Source organism: Cebus imitator, unplaced genomic scaffold, assembly GCF_001604975.1.
Source record: "Cebus imitator isolate Cc_AM_T3 unplaced genomic scaffold, Cebus_imitator-1.0 Scaffold485, whole genome shotgun sequence".
NCBI classification, from domain to species: Eukaryota; Metazoa; Chordata; class Mammalia; order Primates; family Cebidae; genus Cebus; species Cebus imitator.
Genome location: NW_016107800.1, coordinates 533,996 through 549,405, shown reverse-complemented (window position 1 = coordinate 549,405; position 15,410 = coordinate 533,996). Strand labels below are relative to the sequence as shown.

The window sequence follows — 15,410 nt, the reverse complement described above, 5'->3', positions numbered from 1 at the left end:
GTTGCAGTGAGCCAAGATCGTGCCACTGCACTCCAGCCTGGGCAACACAGTGAGACTCTGTCTCAAATAATAATAATAATCATAAAAGTCACTCAGAATAGGGGTCCCTCTTCCTCCTGGAGGTGGTGGGGGTACCCCAGGCATGGCAGGGGCCTGTCTTTCTCAGTGCACATTATAAGTTCTAGGTATTCATGAGGGGAGGGAAGTCCTTCTGGCTTCTGTCTGACTCAGTCTTCTACAGTCCTGGGCTGGATAAGGACACTCTTGAAAAAACTTTTTTTTTTTTTTTTTGAGACAGAGTTTCAGTCTTGTTGCCCAGGCTGGAGTGCAATGGCATGATCTCAGCTCACTGCAACCTCTGCCTCCCGGGCTCAAGCGATTCTCCTATCTCAGCCTCCTAAGTAGCTGGGATTATAGGCACCCACCACTACGCCTGGCTAATTTTTGGTACTTTTAGTAGAAACGGGGTTTCACCACATTGGCCAGGCTGGTCTCGAACTCCTGACCTCAGGTGATCCACCCGCCTCGGCCTCCCAAAGTGCTGGGATTATGGGTGTGAGCCACCGTGCCCGGCCAACATTCGTAGGTTGAAGTTTTAACCTCCAGTACCTCAGAATGTGACTGCATTTGGAGCTAGGATCTTTGCATAGGTAATCGAGCTAAGATGAGGTCATATGGGTGGGCCCGCATCCAATATGACTCATGTCCTTACAAGAGGAGGAGATTCAGACAGACAAAGAAAAAAGACTACATGGAGACACAGGGGGAAGACAGCCATCTACAAGCCAAGGAAAGAGGGTTGGTTCTGAGCGAAGGAACCAACCCTGCTGACACCTTGATCTTGAACTTCTAGCCTCCAGCACTGTGAGAATCAGGGTCTGTTGTTCATGTTGCCTAGTCTGTGGCACCTTGTTATGGCAGCCCCAGAGGACTCATGTATTTGCCCTATGGTCAACTGAGTATGTATCTCCAATTGTAGAGGGATCTTGGACTGCTGTGTCAAGTAGAAAGTTGGACATGGGGTAAAGTGACACTTTCTGCTCCTCTCAGAAGTGGTTAGACCAAATGGCTTGGTCAAAATCTGGAAAACAGTCACACTTTAAAAGGATCTTGGCTAAATGGAACATACGAAGAGAAGAGGCCAAGATGGGGAGAGGACGGAAGGCGTGCTGGTTCCCCTGGAGGGAGGCGCCTCAGCCTCTCCAAGCCCCTGAAGGCATTTCTAACCACCAGTGATGCTCCAGGGTGGCATGGACACCCTCAAGGGACCGTGAGCTGTGGTTGGTGTGGGCGCTGCGAAGGAGATCTAGGCCACAGGACTGGAAGTGGGGCTCCATGAACCTCCCTTCTCAGACCTGAGCATCTGTGATGCTAGAGCCTCGGCTCCAACACCTCTGCTTTTTTTTTTTTTTTTTTGAGATGGAGTCTTCCTCTGTCACCCAGGCTGGAGTGCAGTGGCACAACCTTGGCTCACTGCAACCTCCACCTCCTGGGTTCAAGTGATTCTCCTGCCTCAGCCTCTGAATAGCTGGGATTACAGGGGTCCACCACTACCCCTGGCTGATTTTTTGTGTTTTTAGTAGAGATAGGATTTCACCACGCAAAACCTCTCTTTGGCCCTCTAGGATAACTAGTCCTATTTCCCAGGCCCTCAGTCTCCTCTCCTCCCGTCTCTTTTCTGTGTGTGTGTATGCATGTGGGCAGACACACGGTATCCAGCCCCCAGCATCAGACTGGGGACTCCTCAGGGTGTGGAATGACAATCCCGTTTCCTTCTCCCTCTCTGTCTCTAGTGCCCACTCACATCAAACGACTCACACCTGGCTTCTCTGCTTTGCTAGGTCTCGGAGTTCAGAAAGAGGGGAAATGATTCCCAAGCTCTTTTGCAAAGACTCCTACTGAAACAGGCTTCGTGCTGGGCTGGTGGACCATCCCGTGTGCATGCTCAGGGCCTGCTGGCCAGGAATCTCGGAGGGGCCTGCAGGGCCAGAGTTCCTGGCAGCTCCTCTCTCCAGTTCAGACAATGGCCCGGCCTTTGGGGAGGTGCATGGTGCGAATCACCAGTCTTTTTATCTCTGAGTTGGAAAATGTGAGGTGGAAGTCACACAGGGCCCACTGTGTGACTGTGGGAAAGTCAGGCGCCAGGGGATGCTAAAGTGGGGAGCCTTCTCCCCAGTAGCCATTCCTTGGTCCCAGCTCTCCCTGGGAGGAGCCTCAGGCATGAGTGTGACTTCATTATACGGTGACTGTGTATGCACAAGGGGTATTAATAATTCATACAAATCTGCAAGTTAAATGCTATGTCAAAAATAGAAATGCAATTGTCTACAATAAAATAAAAAACATAAAGTCCCCAAATCCAAAGGCTTCTATTGACAGAGTTTCCTGTCATCTGGAAGAACAGACCTCTGGCTGTGCTGGGGAGACATACAATCCCTGCATGTGTTGGCGTCTCACCTTCCCCGTCTTTGACCAGAAGAGCCTCAGCAGCGTCTCCAGAGAGGCCTTTACAGGCACGGGGATGCTGTGGCCTTGTTCTCCCCACTGCATCCTGATCCAACCTCTCCGCTGCTGCTGGGCCTCTGAGGACCCAGCCTACTGGGTGAATTTCCGAAGCTGGTTGGAGATGAGAGGGTCTTTCCAGAGACTGGTTTAGGGAGGGAGAAATGGGCAGGTATGGGAGAGGTGGGCAGGTACGGGAGAGGTGGGCAGGTATGGGAGAGGTGGGCAGGTATGGGAGAGGTGGGCAGGTATGGGAGAGGTGGCGGCAGCCCCTTTTTCTTCCTCAGAGAAAACAGACAGATGGACAGACAGATGCCAAGGGCTGGGAGTCAGGAGACCTCGATTCTAGCTGCACCTCCCCCCTAACTACCAGTGTGGCCTTGAACAGGTCCCTTACCCTCTCTGAGCCTCAGTGTCCTCATCTGAGAAAGGAAGGTATTGACAGACCCGGGGGCTCAAATCTCTTAAAGCTGGGAAACCCTATTTTTACGTGGAATCTTACCTAGAGCACCTCAATATGGAAAATAGATCAAATGGAGAGGTGGGGGTGGGGTGGGCACCAGGGTCCTAATGACTGGGCTCTTGTCCCCATTCTCCCTCAAGAAACCCTAGGGTTCTGTGAAACACAGAAGGAAATCCTATGGTCTGGATCAATTTTTTCCAAATGCAGACCTGCAGTCAGGACTGGCTGCCTCAGAACCATCTGGGGAGCCTATTAAAAAGAGAGATCCCCCGGTCCCGGGAGGTCACAGATGGGGCCTGGGAATCTGCATTTTAATCCACCGCCACCCTCATGTCAGCTCTGGTGTGCAGCCAGGTTTGGATACTGTGGGACCAAGTGGTCCCCAAGGTCCTTTCCTGCCCTAAAAACATTCTGACAAGACTGTGCCTGCATCGATGGGCCCTGCAGGTGTCCTCCCTTCTGTCCCTGTGACCTCTGCATTCACAGCCTCCTAAAATATCCTGCTTCTGCTCAGCAGCCCTGTCCTCCCTGGCTTTGCAAAGCCTCAGGCCCCAGGGGAGGTAGCGGACTGTGTCGCTGAGCTTCCCCTGACCTGGGGCGTGTTACTGGACAGTCCGAGGCAGGGACACAGCCCAGGAGGGTCAGCTCCAGCTGACTCACTGCCTCTAAGGACTTGGTCTGCAGGGGAGGTGCTGATAGGCAGGGTGTGTTGGCTAAAAGGAGGCTTGTAGAGGATCTCTGGTACTCAGGGACAGAAATCAAGCCATCATAGGGAGCTTCAGAGCTTGCAAAGGACTTCGGACATGCACAGCCTCACCTGAGCCAGCCACCAGCCATGGCAGCCAGGCAGGGCAGGGCTCACTGGTGGCACATCAGTGTTGGACTTGGGGAAGCGGAGTAATGGAGGCTCTTTTCAGGGTTAACATTGGATGTGAGACCTGAATTTAGACCCTTGAGGTTATAAATCCCTTTCCTACAATGGTGGTTCCCAGAGGGGAGATCCGGGCTGCCTGAGTCTGCGTCAGAATCACCTGCAGCACTTGTTAAAACACAAACGCCGGGGCCCACGGAATCCGAATGCGTGTGTGCGCGAGTGCAGGGGTGACGTTAAATTCAGGTCACCCGTACCTGCTGTTTCTTCTTTTCCCAGACTTTTCTGCCACCTCTGGCCCAGGGCCCACAGCAGCTCATGTGGGTGTTTACACACACAGACAGTCAATCTTAGAAGAACTCAATTTCTTTGCACATGAGACCACAGCTTAGAGAGGTGAGTAACTTCAGGCCACACAGCACGTGGAGACGGCAGACCTGGGATTCAAAGCTGTGTCCATGGCACCACTGGCAGCATTTAGTGATGCCCTAAGGTGATAAATAGGCGTGAGGGTATTCAGAGTGGGAGAAGAATTGAGCCTTTTTTTTTTTTTGAACCCAGGCTAGAGCACAGTAACTCAACCTTGGCTCACTGCAACCTTCGCTTCTTGGGTTCAAGTGATTCTCGTGCCTCAGCCTCCTGAGTAGCTGGGATTACAGGCGTGTGCCCCAACACCTGGCTAATTTTTGTATTTTTAGTGGAGATGGGGTTTCCCCATTTTGGCCAGGCTGGTCTTGAATTCCTGACCTCAAGTGATCTGCAGGCCTCGGGCTCCCAAAGTGCTAGAATTACAGTCATGAGCAGCATGCCCGGCCGATTTAGCCTTCTAAGGTGTGTGAGTGGCAAATGCTCAGCCCTCTTACAGTGCCCCACCCAGATCCTGTGGGGCCACCTACCGTCCAGCCTGGGGGGCAGGCACACTCGCCAGTGATGTGGTGGCAGGTGCCCCCATTCTGGCAGGGGCAGCGCAGCTCACAGTGAGCTCCATGGCTCCCAGGAGGGCACAGCTCCTCGCAGCTGCATGGAGAAGCAGAGGTGTTAGACACAGCAGCATTCAGGTCAGGTGTCAGGGTCCCAGTGCTCCAGGGCTCCCTGGGAATTCCTTCACAGTCAAAGGATCTGTATTAGGCACATCAGCTGAGCTGCAGTCCTGCTCCCTGCCAGGAGCGGGAAGCAGGGCTCCGACTGAACACTCTGGAAGGGAGGGTGCGTGGGCCAATACCTGTGGGATGACTGAGGTGTTCTTAGTGTAAAGAAGAGTGTGCTGGGGAGGTGGCCGAGGAAGGCTTCCCGAGGAGGAAGACATTTTACTTGGGCCGTAAGGTGAAGTTAACTTCACCAGGAGAATGGAAGGAAAGGCATGCCAGGCAAAGGGAACAGCACGAATGAAGGCACTGAGAAGTGCTCGTGGATCCCGTCTTCGAGAATCTGCCTAGACGCAGAGGGGAAGAATCTGGAGCACGTTCCTTCCGGGCTCGGGAAGGCTCCCAGCTCTCATGACAGGCTCATGTGCAGGGCGCTGTGGCGGTGCTGGGCAGGGTTTGCATGGGGGCTTAGTCTTGGGCCTGCATCCAGTGGCCCTGGCCTCTAGCTCACTAGGACTTGGGAGCCGGCCAGACATCAGGGCAGGGAACACCCTCCATCAACGACGTCTCTGTGGTTAGAGTCCTTGGCCGCCCCTCAGGATCTAGGCTGTCGGAGGGCCACAGAGCCTGCTACAGGGTTGGGAGGAGATCTTCAATCTCCTGTCAATACCACTCTCTGGGGAACTGGAGTGGGGGCTGTTTGCTGTGAGGAACAGGCGGAGTAACCCTCCCAAATCTGCAAATGGTATCTGCCCAGGACCCTGACTGCTCTCTGTCCCAAATGCCCAGGTGAGCAGCATCATATGGGGTAAGGTCAGAAGAGACTTCTAAGCTAAGAGCTGCCCCTGCCAGGAGGGGCCTCCTGGGAGGGTTTTAGGGAGTGCTCACTCCGGCAGTCTAGCAACAGGGACCTGGAAGACAGGAATCTGAGACCTGCGTGGGTGAGTCCTGGGTGTTTAGATTCACAGGAGATTTCACAGCCAAGACTATCCTGACTCTCCTGGTCCCACCACACAGCCCACCCCCAAGGAGGCCTGGGGCGGGGCGTGCAGTTGCCCTGAGGGCAGCCACTCCAGACCCCTCCCCAGGGCGGGCTCCCTCCAGGCCCCCCACCCCTCCAGGCCCCCCGCGTTACTCACTAGACGCCAGCATAGCCAGGCGCACAGAGGCACTCGCCGGTGCGGGGGTCACAGCTGGCGCCGTGGCGGCACTGGCACAGCAGCTGGCATCCCTTGCCGTGGGTGCCAGGTGCGCAGAGCTCCTCGCAACGCCATCCACGGAAGCCGGCGGCGCACACGCAGGCGCCTGTGATGGGGTTACACAGGGCGCCATTCTGGCACTGGCACCTGTTGCTGCAGTGGGGGCCCCAGTGGTCGCTGTCACAGCCTGCGAGAGATGGGGATGGTCGGGTGTCAGGAGCCTCGAAGGCTCTCCTTGGGGCAGAGGCCGGCAACCGATGCCCATGCGGCCTTCCCATCTTTGCAGCACCCCTCCCTGGACAGGGGGCAGCAAGGGGCGCCTGGGTGGAAGCTTTGGTGCCTCATAAGCTCCACGAGTTCTTCCACGAAGTCACGCAAATCGTCACACAGGCTAAGAGGGGCAGAGGGCTTGTTCCCTCAAGGCAGCTTCAGAACCCACCTCCTGGTCCGGCCATGCTCTTCCAACCAAATGGCTGTGCCAAAGCCCCCTCTCCTGTACTGAAATTCTGGAGCCACAAGCTGTTGACCTCCCTCCGTCTCTGCTAAACTCTCAGCCGGCTGCCTTTCTGTGTTCCTTTCTGCTGGGCCCTTTCTTTTGCCATCTGCCACGTCTTCTCTGTGACTCTGCCCCTCTTCCTGGGGCCTGCCGGACCTAGCCCAGGCCAGCTCCCACTTCTCTGCCTTTCCTGCCCCTTCTCCCTCTTCCCCACACACGCTGGTTTTCTCCTGCCCCTCCCTGGCTCTACCTCATGCTTCTTCCTCTCAGTAATGCCTACGACCCCTGGTTGCTTCAGCTTCAGTTCAATTTCATTACCTTCCAAGCAGCCAGCTTCAGGAGGAGGAAAACGAAATGCTTCCCTGGGAGCTAACAGACAGCCTTCAAGATCTTAAATGTAATTAAACGTCTCAAAGAGTGATAGCTGAGCCAGTTTTGCAGAAATTCACAGTCTAGGGCTATGGAAAGGGGCTGAACCGCAGAGCCCCAGGTAGGTCACCCCGCCTGCTGCCACCTCCCACCCTGACCCTCACCTGATGCGTACAGGACACACAATAACACGATGTCCTCAGCTACAGCCTCATTTCCCCAAATTCTGGGGTGGGAGTGGGGTGTGGAATTCAGGCACGGACAGGCACACGTAACGTTAAGTTCTGGGAGAAGTTCAATGGAAAGAATGATTGCTCCCAGCTAAGGAGATCAGGTCAGACTTCCAGGTACAAGGTTCCAGTGTGGCCACTGAGTGCATGTGGTCTTTGGGGGCTGAAGGTTGGTGGAATGACTGCCCCACCAGCCCTACCAGTCCCCCGTATGTCCCTCCCACCTACCGGCCAAGGTCAAGTGGTCAATGTCATGGAGCCTGCCCATCATCCTTTAGCAGACAGAACCACCGAGGCCTGGAATGCCCATCACCCTATCTTGGTTCATCCCTTCTTCCTCTGTGCCCCAAGTATTCACACACACAAACGGAGCTGTCAAATCATGAATGAGTCTCACTCTATATTTGCCACTTGGTATTACATGAGTAAGGCTACAGCCTCCACTCACATCGAAAAAGGCTCACAGGCGGCTGGGCGCCGTGGTTCACGCCTGTAATCCTAGCACTTTGGGAGGCCGAGACGGGTGGACTGCCTGAGCTCAGGAGTTTGAGACCAGCTTGGGCAACATGATGAAACTCCGTCTCTACTAAAATACCAAAAATTAGCTGGGTGTGGCGGTGTGCTCCTGTAGTCCCAGCTACTTGGGAGGGTGAGACAGGAGAATGGCTTGAACCCGGGAGGCAGAGGTTGCAGTGAACCAAGATTTCACCACTGCACTCCAGCCTGGGCGACAGAGCAAGACTTTGTCTCCAAAAAAAAAAAAGGCTCACAGGACGGAGGGTGACTGAGTATCCAGCAGTCCAGCACCTTCCACCTCATCCTTTCCCCGAGACACACACCCAGTGAGCAGAAGGACCGGCAGAATTCTCTGTGGTACCATTTCTCTTTTAGTTGTCAAGAACACGTAGTTGAATTCACACAGTTTATCGTCTGTAAGATGTGACTACATACATGACTAAAATGTAACCCTCACAACAACCGTGTAAGTTAGGTTTTCTTATGTTCCCATGTCACAGATGGAGAAACACAGGGTCAGAGAAGGGAAGTGACTGCCTGAGGTCACAGCAAGGGCAGGCCCAGGTCTCCTGGTTCTAGCTCTCTCCACTGCAGGTCATGTGACACTTTCTAGAGGGTGAGTCCAAAGACTGAAATTTAGAGGTGGCCTTGGGGACAAGGTGGCAGCCACAAAGCACAGGTCAGGGATGCCTCAGGGACCGGCCACTTCTTCTCTGTTCATCACTGTGAACCATCTCAGGATCCAGCACAAGGAATCCCCTTCCTTTCTTGGGGCTGCAGTTACTGCCCTGAGACCTTGGCTCTGTATGAAACTGTTGGGGCCCAAAGCCGGTTTGCTCTTCGTGCATCCCAGGGCGCACGGTTACGCTTTGCTTATAAAACGACCTCTGTTCTTTCTGGCGCAGCCAAAACCCAGTAGGAAGCAAAGCTAGCCTTCTGATAAGGAAGCTAGAATATTGTCATAAAGTCCACGTGGTAACACTTGGGTGTCTTCATTCTTCTGCTTGCCCACTCAAAAACATTTACCAAGGACCTGCTAGTGCCAGAAGGTGCCCTGCCCTGTTGGGGTGCACAGTTGAGTGGGCAGAAATGCTGGAGCAGCGTTCATGGTACACTACGAAAGTCCTCTAACACGGGTGGCTCAGGGCATTACAGAAGGATGTAAACACAGTTCTATTAAACCTGGCACTCTGCTTCCTCACATTACAGACTGGCATGTGAGTGTGTATGTATAGGCACATGTGTATGTTTGTGTCTGCATTTTTTTTTTTGAGATAGAGTTTCGCTCCTGTTGCCAGGCTGCAGTGCAGTGGTGCGATCTCAGCTCACCACAACCTTCGTCTCCTGGGTTCAAGTGATTCTCCTGCCTCAGCCTCCTGAGTAGCTGGGATTACAGGCATGTGCCACCACGCCTGGATAATTTTTTGCATTTTTAGTAGAGACGGGGTTTCACCATGTTGGCCAGGCTGGTCTTGAACTTGCAACCTCAGGTAATCCACCTGCCTCGGCCTCCCAAAGTTCTGTGATTACAGTCATGAGCCACCGTGCCTTGCCAACGTCTGCATGTTCTATGGGGCTCCTAAAAATATGTGAGCAAGAGCTCTATGTCACAGTAAGAAACCATGGAAATAGGAAACGTGTAGAAAAAAAAAAAAAAAAAAAAAAAAAAAAAAAAAAAAAAAAAAAAAAAAAAAAAAAAAAAAAAAAAAAAAAAAAAGCCAAGTAACTTGGAGCCATTAATATAGGGGCAAATAGCCTCTCATATCCAAATTGACAGGAAGAAGCCACATTTAATTTAGAATATTCTGATTAAGGAAGCAGAGAAGTGTGTAATTCATTCCGGAGAAATTCCTCCCCAGAGTGATTAAATGGAAAAACAACGTTAGGGTTCACAGGGATAAGCTTCAGTTATCTAGAAAATTCACTTAAAACACCTCATTCCCCAGCAATGACAGAGAAATGAGGCAAGCTGCAGTGAGTCAATTATCAGCTCTGCTCAAGGTGACTGAAAACTACCGTCATTATAATTACAAGAGGACTTTGCATTCTTTCACAGAGAATTGTGAACTCTTACCAATTTGGCCTTGGAATGTCACCCCTCACACATTTCTTTTTTCGTCCCAGACTCTCCTTCCTAATTATATTGGACTTTGGCTGATTTTTTTTTTTTTCCTTTTTTGAGACGGAGTCTCACTCTGTCACCCAGGCTGGAGTGCAGTGGTGCCGTCTCAGCTCACTGCAACCTCCCTTTCCTGGGTTCAAGCGATCCTTGTGCCTCAGCCTCCGGAGTAGATAGAATTATTGGCTGATTTTTTTAAGTGGCTAGACCTTCTCTGGGCAGCTACTGAGCACTGAAGGGCACTGGGAAATGCATGGCCTGGCTTGTTGTGTTCTTTAAGGTTGGGCAGCTCACCTCCTTCCCTTCTGACCACTTCAGACTTTGGGGTCCAGGGTTAGTGTGCCCCTGGGTCCCCATGAGGGAAGTGGCTTCCCCATTGTCTTCATCACTGACAGGCTTTTAAGTTTGTAACTCCAGTTGATTGGACAGTTACTAATGCCACGTCGTGAGATAAAGGTGCAAAGTGAATTTCTCATTTAATTCTCACGACAACCCATAATAACAGCACCTGCTGCAGGTGGACATGGAACGCTGGCAGCCAGCCTGGGCTTAAATAGTCACCCTCGAAAACCCACAAAGAGATGAGAAAGGAGGCTCATTTTCCACAAGTGCCTTATTCAGGAACTGCTTCAAGTGTGAAGGGTGGGCGTAGGCCCTAGGTTTTCCATGACTGGCCCTACTTCCCGTAATTTTATTCTCTTCAGTTAAGATTATCTATTGCTTATTCAGAATCTTTTCTATTGTGGTAAAAGATACATAACATAAAGGTTTCCATTTTAATCATTTTTAAGTGTTCAATTCAGTGGCATTAATTACATTCACAGTGTTGTACCAACTATCACCACTGTTTCCAAACTTTTCCATCACCCCAAATAGAAAAACTTGGTAACCATTCAACAGTAACTCCCTAGTTCCACCTCCAACTACACTGGTAAGCTTTACACCTTTTTTCTTTTCTTATTCCTTCCCTCCATTCCTCCCTCCCTCCCTTCTTTTCTTCCTTTTTTTAAACGGAGTCTCACACTGTCCCCCAGGCTGGAGGGCAGTGGGACAATCTCTGCTCACTGCAACCTGCGTCTCAGGTTCAAGTGACTCTCCTGCCTCAGCCACCTGAGTAGCTGGGACTACAGGCATGCACGGTAACACCCAGTTAATTTTTCTATTTTTTTGTAGAGATGGGGTTTGACCTTATTGACCAGGATGGTCTCGACCTCCTGGTTTCAATTGATCCACCCGCCTCAGCCTCCCAAAGCGCTGGGATTGCAGACGTGAGCCACCACAACCGCGCTCTTTCTGTCTTTATGAATTTGCCTGTTTAGATATTTCTAGATTCTAAACGGAATCATACAGTATCAGTCTTTTGTACCTGGCTTATTTCACTTAGCATAATATTTCAGGTTCATTCATGGTGTAGCCCGTATCAGGACTTCATTCCTTTTTACGACTGAATAATATTCTACCACATTTTGTTTATCCAGTCATCTGTGGATGACACTGAGTTGTTCCACCTTTTGGCTATTGTTACAACAGTCAACACCGGGATATAGGTATCTTTTTGAGTCCCTGAAGATAATTCATTAAAGGGACCCAAGTAAACATGTTTTGATGCCTTTCTGGACTGGACTAGGACTGCCATTGCTGTTCCACCTTCACTGCTGTATAGGAAGGTACCTGCGTCCAGGCTGTTCCATTAGCCCTGGAGTCTCTCTGGGCTGGAGGAACAGAGGAGCCAAGGTGGGCCTCGTTTTGTGATTGCCCTTTACTTTCCCCCCATCCACCATCTGGTCCCACCCAGCAGCCAGCGCAGTGGAGCACAAGAAGACCTGTCAGCCGTGCTGAGGAGGGAGACTGGCCAGCCCTTCTCCCAGCTACCAAGGAGCCCCCCCAGCTGCTTAGGGTTCACTTCCTCAGACTGTGGTTCTCGGCCTGGCTGCAGATCAGCATCACTGGGGCAGTTTTAAGAAACACTCTTGGCTGGGCATGGTGGCTCATGCCTGTAATCCCAGTACTTTGGGAGGCTGAGGTGGGTGGATCATGAGGTCCGGAGTTCAAGACCAGTCTGACCAACATAGTGAAACCCTGTCTGTACTAAAAATACAAAAAATTAGCCAGGTATGGTGGCACATGCCTACAGTCCCAGCTACTTGGGAGGCTGAGGCAGGAGAATTGCTTGAACCCAGGAGGTGGAGGTTGCGGTGAGCCGAGGTTGTGCCACTACATTCCAGTCTGGGCAACAGAGCAAGATGCCGTCTCAAAAAAAAAAAAAAAAAAGAAAGAAAGAAAGGAAAAGGAAACACTCTTACTTGGGCTCTACCCATGGCCATTCTGAATGAATTGGTCTAGGGTGGTTGGCGGGGCCCAAGCATAGGTCTCTTGAAAATCTCCCCAGGTAAGAACTCTTTCTTCCCATGGTCTCTGTTCTCACTGGTCCTCTCAGGGAGATACACAGAAGGATGCTGGGCCAGAGGTGGGGTGGGAGAGAAGGTTAGTCCTTCCCATTCCATAGACAGGAATCCTGAGGCCCAGCAAGGAGGAGGAGTCGGCCTCTGAATCAAAGGTCAAGGGTGGAAACGAACCTTCAAGCCACTGCTCCTGAGTTGCCCCAGCTTGGACTAAGGCCTAGGCCAAGGCCCCCACCCCCTGCTCCTCCCCAGCAACGGAAGCGCCTGATGCAGTGAGGGCCCCTCCCAGCACGGTCTGTGGCTCTCATTCTCCCACCCCACCTGCAGAAGCAGCAGTGAGAGCTGACAGGTCCTGGGATTGCTCCTGAGTTTCCAAGGCAGCAGGCAGGGAGGCAGGGATAGAGCAGCGGCCGCCGGAAACCATTCCAGCTGATAAATAAAGTGACTTCCCAGCGAGCGAGGCCATTTGTCAACAGACTTGCCCCAGTCAAAGCACAGTCAAGCTCTCCAAGGCTGAGCCCCTCCACTCTTTCCAGGCCTGAGCTGCAATTCTGAGGGAGCCTGAAGGATGGGTCAGAGCCAGCGCTGGGCATGCTTGGGCAGCCTGCTTTGCTCTCTGGGCCTCTGTTTTTACATCTGTAAAATGGCAGGTTTGGATCAGAGGTTCTTGCCTGGGGTAGGTCACCCTCCCCAAGACGGCATCTGGAAGCCGGAGAGGAGAGGTTTAGGTTGTCATAAATGACCCCAGGGACAATCGTACACAATTTAGAACTGTACCCTGGTTGGGTGCGATGGCTCACACCTGTAATCCCAAAATTTTGGGAGGTGGAGAAAGAAGATCACTGAGATCAGGTGTTTGAGAACAGCCTGGACAACACAGTGAGACCTTGTCTCTACCAAAAATTATCCAGGTATGGAGGCGCACACCTGTAGCCCTAGCGGCTCGGGAGGCTGAGGTAAGGAGATCACCTGAGCCTGGGAGGTCGAGGCTGCAGTGAGCTATGACTGCACCACTGCCCTCCAGCTGTGCAACAGAGTGAGACTCTATCTCTAAAAATAAGATAAGTAAAATAAAACAAAAATAAAAAATGCCAAAGGTGTCCCCATTAAGAAATACTGGGCCAGATGTGGTGGCTCACACCTGTAACCCCAACACTTCAAAAGGCTGGAGGAGGAGGACAGCTTGAGTCCAGAAGTTCAAGACCAGCCTGGGCAAAACCTCATCTCTACAAAAATTAAAAACATTAGCTGGTGTGCTGGCACGTGCCAGTAGTCCCAACTCCTCAGGAGACTGAGGTGGAAGAGCGGCTGGTGCCTGGGAGGTCAGGGCTGCAGTGAGCTGTGACGGCACCACTGTACCCCAGCCTGGGTGACCCAGTGAGACCTTGTCCCCCAAAAAGAAAGAAACACTGGCTGGTAAATGCTGGAGACCCTTCAAGTCTCCGTGATTCTGTGCCCTGTTGCTAAATGTCCCCAGGTGAGAAACAGGCCAGAGGGCACAGGGGTAGGAGGTGTGTTTGTTTGAAAAACTCGGGGTGGTTACCCAAGCTTTGAGCTGAGCTACCACTCAGTTTCCTATCCTTCTGCCACTTAGATTGTTGGAATTAAATATTAATAGACCAAGGTGGAGTAAAACCCGACGCTCCTGACACAGTTCCTAAGCCTGGAAGATGCTGACAGCACAGGATTATGATGTATCATGAGCTCTTAGTGATCTATTTATTACAGCTGTTACTTACCTGGTGTCACTTAACCACACTATCTATCCCTCCCTTAAACCTCTGAGGGGAGGCTGGGATTCACAGGGGCTGAGGGTCCATGCCCCACCTGTCTCCTAGGGTGGGAGTGACAGAGGAGTGAGCACAGGCATGTGGGGAAAACCCTGACCCTGAGAGCTTACCAGGGACCACCTGCATTCTCCCACACGTTGTTTCCTTTCATTTTTGTACTAATCCTGTGCCAGTTATTCATACCCTGCCTCATGCCAAAGATGATCTCAGTTAAACCATGTGAGATGTGATTATGACTCCATTTTCCAGTGAGAAAACCGAGGTTCAGAGACATTCAGTAACGAAATAAGGGCTTCTCAACCTCAGCATAGTTTGGGCCAGAAAATTTCTTTGCTATGGGGAACCATCCGGTGCACTGCAGGGCATTCAGTGGCATCCCTGGCCTCTACCCACGAGATGCCAGTAATATCCCCTGACACACACACACACACACACACACACACACACACACACACACACTAACATCCCCTGGCAGAGGGCAACATCACCTGATTGTGAAAGGCGAAGTTGAGAGTCATACATTGGCTTTTTTTACTGCTAGGCTTTAGAAGTTATCTTGTGTGCCCTCCACATTTTACAGGTCAGGAAACTGGGCCAGAGAGGCCGAGTGACTTGCCTGTGACCACACAGCTAACAAGCTGGAGAGCTGCATTTGAAACTAGCTGGCCATGTCCATCAAGGGCTCTTTGCATCCCATCACACCAGCTATTGCGAGATGAGAGGCTCAATGTCAAACAATTTTCAGGCACCTACCATGTGAGGGGCTCAGAAGCCTACAGTCAGTTTGAGAAACAGACAGGCAAATGGGAGACTGTCAGAACACGGGGTGATGCGAGGGGCTCTGGGCAGCGGCCTGCCAAAGCTGCGGCTGTGGCCACTGTCGGGTTAGACACAAGGAGGCCTGGGAGCCAGCAGTGTCTTGGGCTGCAGGGCAGGAGGGGGAACGAAGGCCATGGGTGCATTCAATGCCCTGAGCAAAGGCAACTGCTTCAGCTCATTACCTTCCTCATCTCCATTGCCATAGCCTCTGCCACAGCCAGGTCCATTTCAGCCAGGCACCTCACCCTCAGCATTGCAGGAGGAAGTGGGGAGATTCAGGAATAGTTTTCTCAGAGCCAGGCAAACTTCTGCAGATGGCTGAACCAAAACCAACACTGGGCCCCTGCTTCAGATATCGCTGTGTCTGCTTGGCATTGCACCATTAGGACCCCATTCCTCAGGGGCTGCAGGAATCCCTCTTAAAATGCAAACAACCCGCTGGGCGCAGTGGCTCAAGCCTGTAATCCCAGCACTTTGGGAGGCCGAGGCGGGTGGATCACGAGGTCAAGAGATCGAGACCATCCTGGTCAACACGGTGAAACCCCGTCT

General features: G+C 52.0%; 1 protein-coding gene across 6 annotated transcripts in view; it reads right to left on the bottom strand.

Moving 5' to 3' along the window:
* The window catches only part of MEGF11 (multiple EGF like domains 11), a 414,135-nt gene that overhangs the window by 80,329 nt on the left and 318,396 nt on the right, over window positions 1–15,410 (bottom strand). For all 6 annotated transcript variants that reach the window (XM_037732953.1, XM_037732954.1, XM_037732951.1 and 3 more), the window contains 2 exons: window positions 6,061–6,307; window positions 4,733–4,853 (listed from right to left, as the gene is read on the bottom strand). In XM_037732953.1, the coding sequence (XP_037588881.1) occupies window positions 4,733–4,853; window positions 6,061–6,307 (368 nt within the window). The remainder of the gene's footprint in view (window positions 1–4,732; window positions 4,854–6,060; window positions 6,308–15,410) is intronic.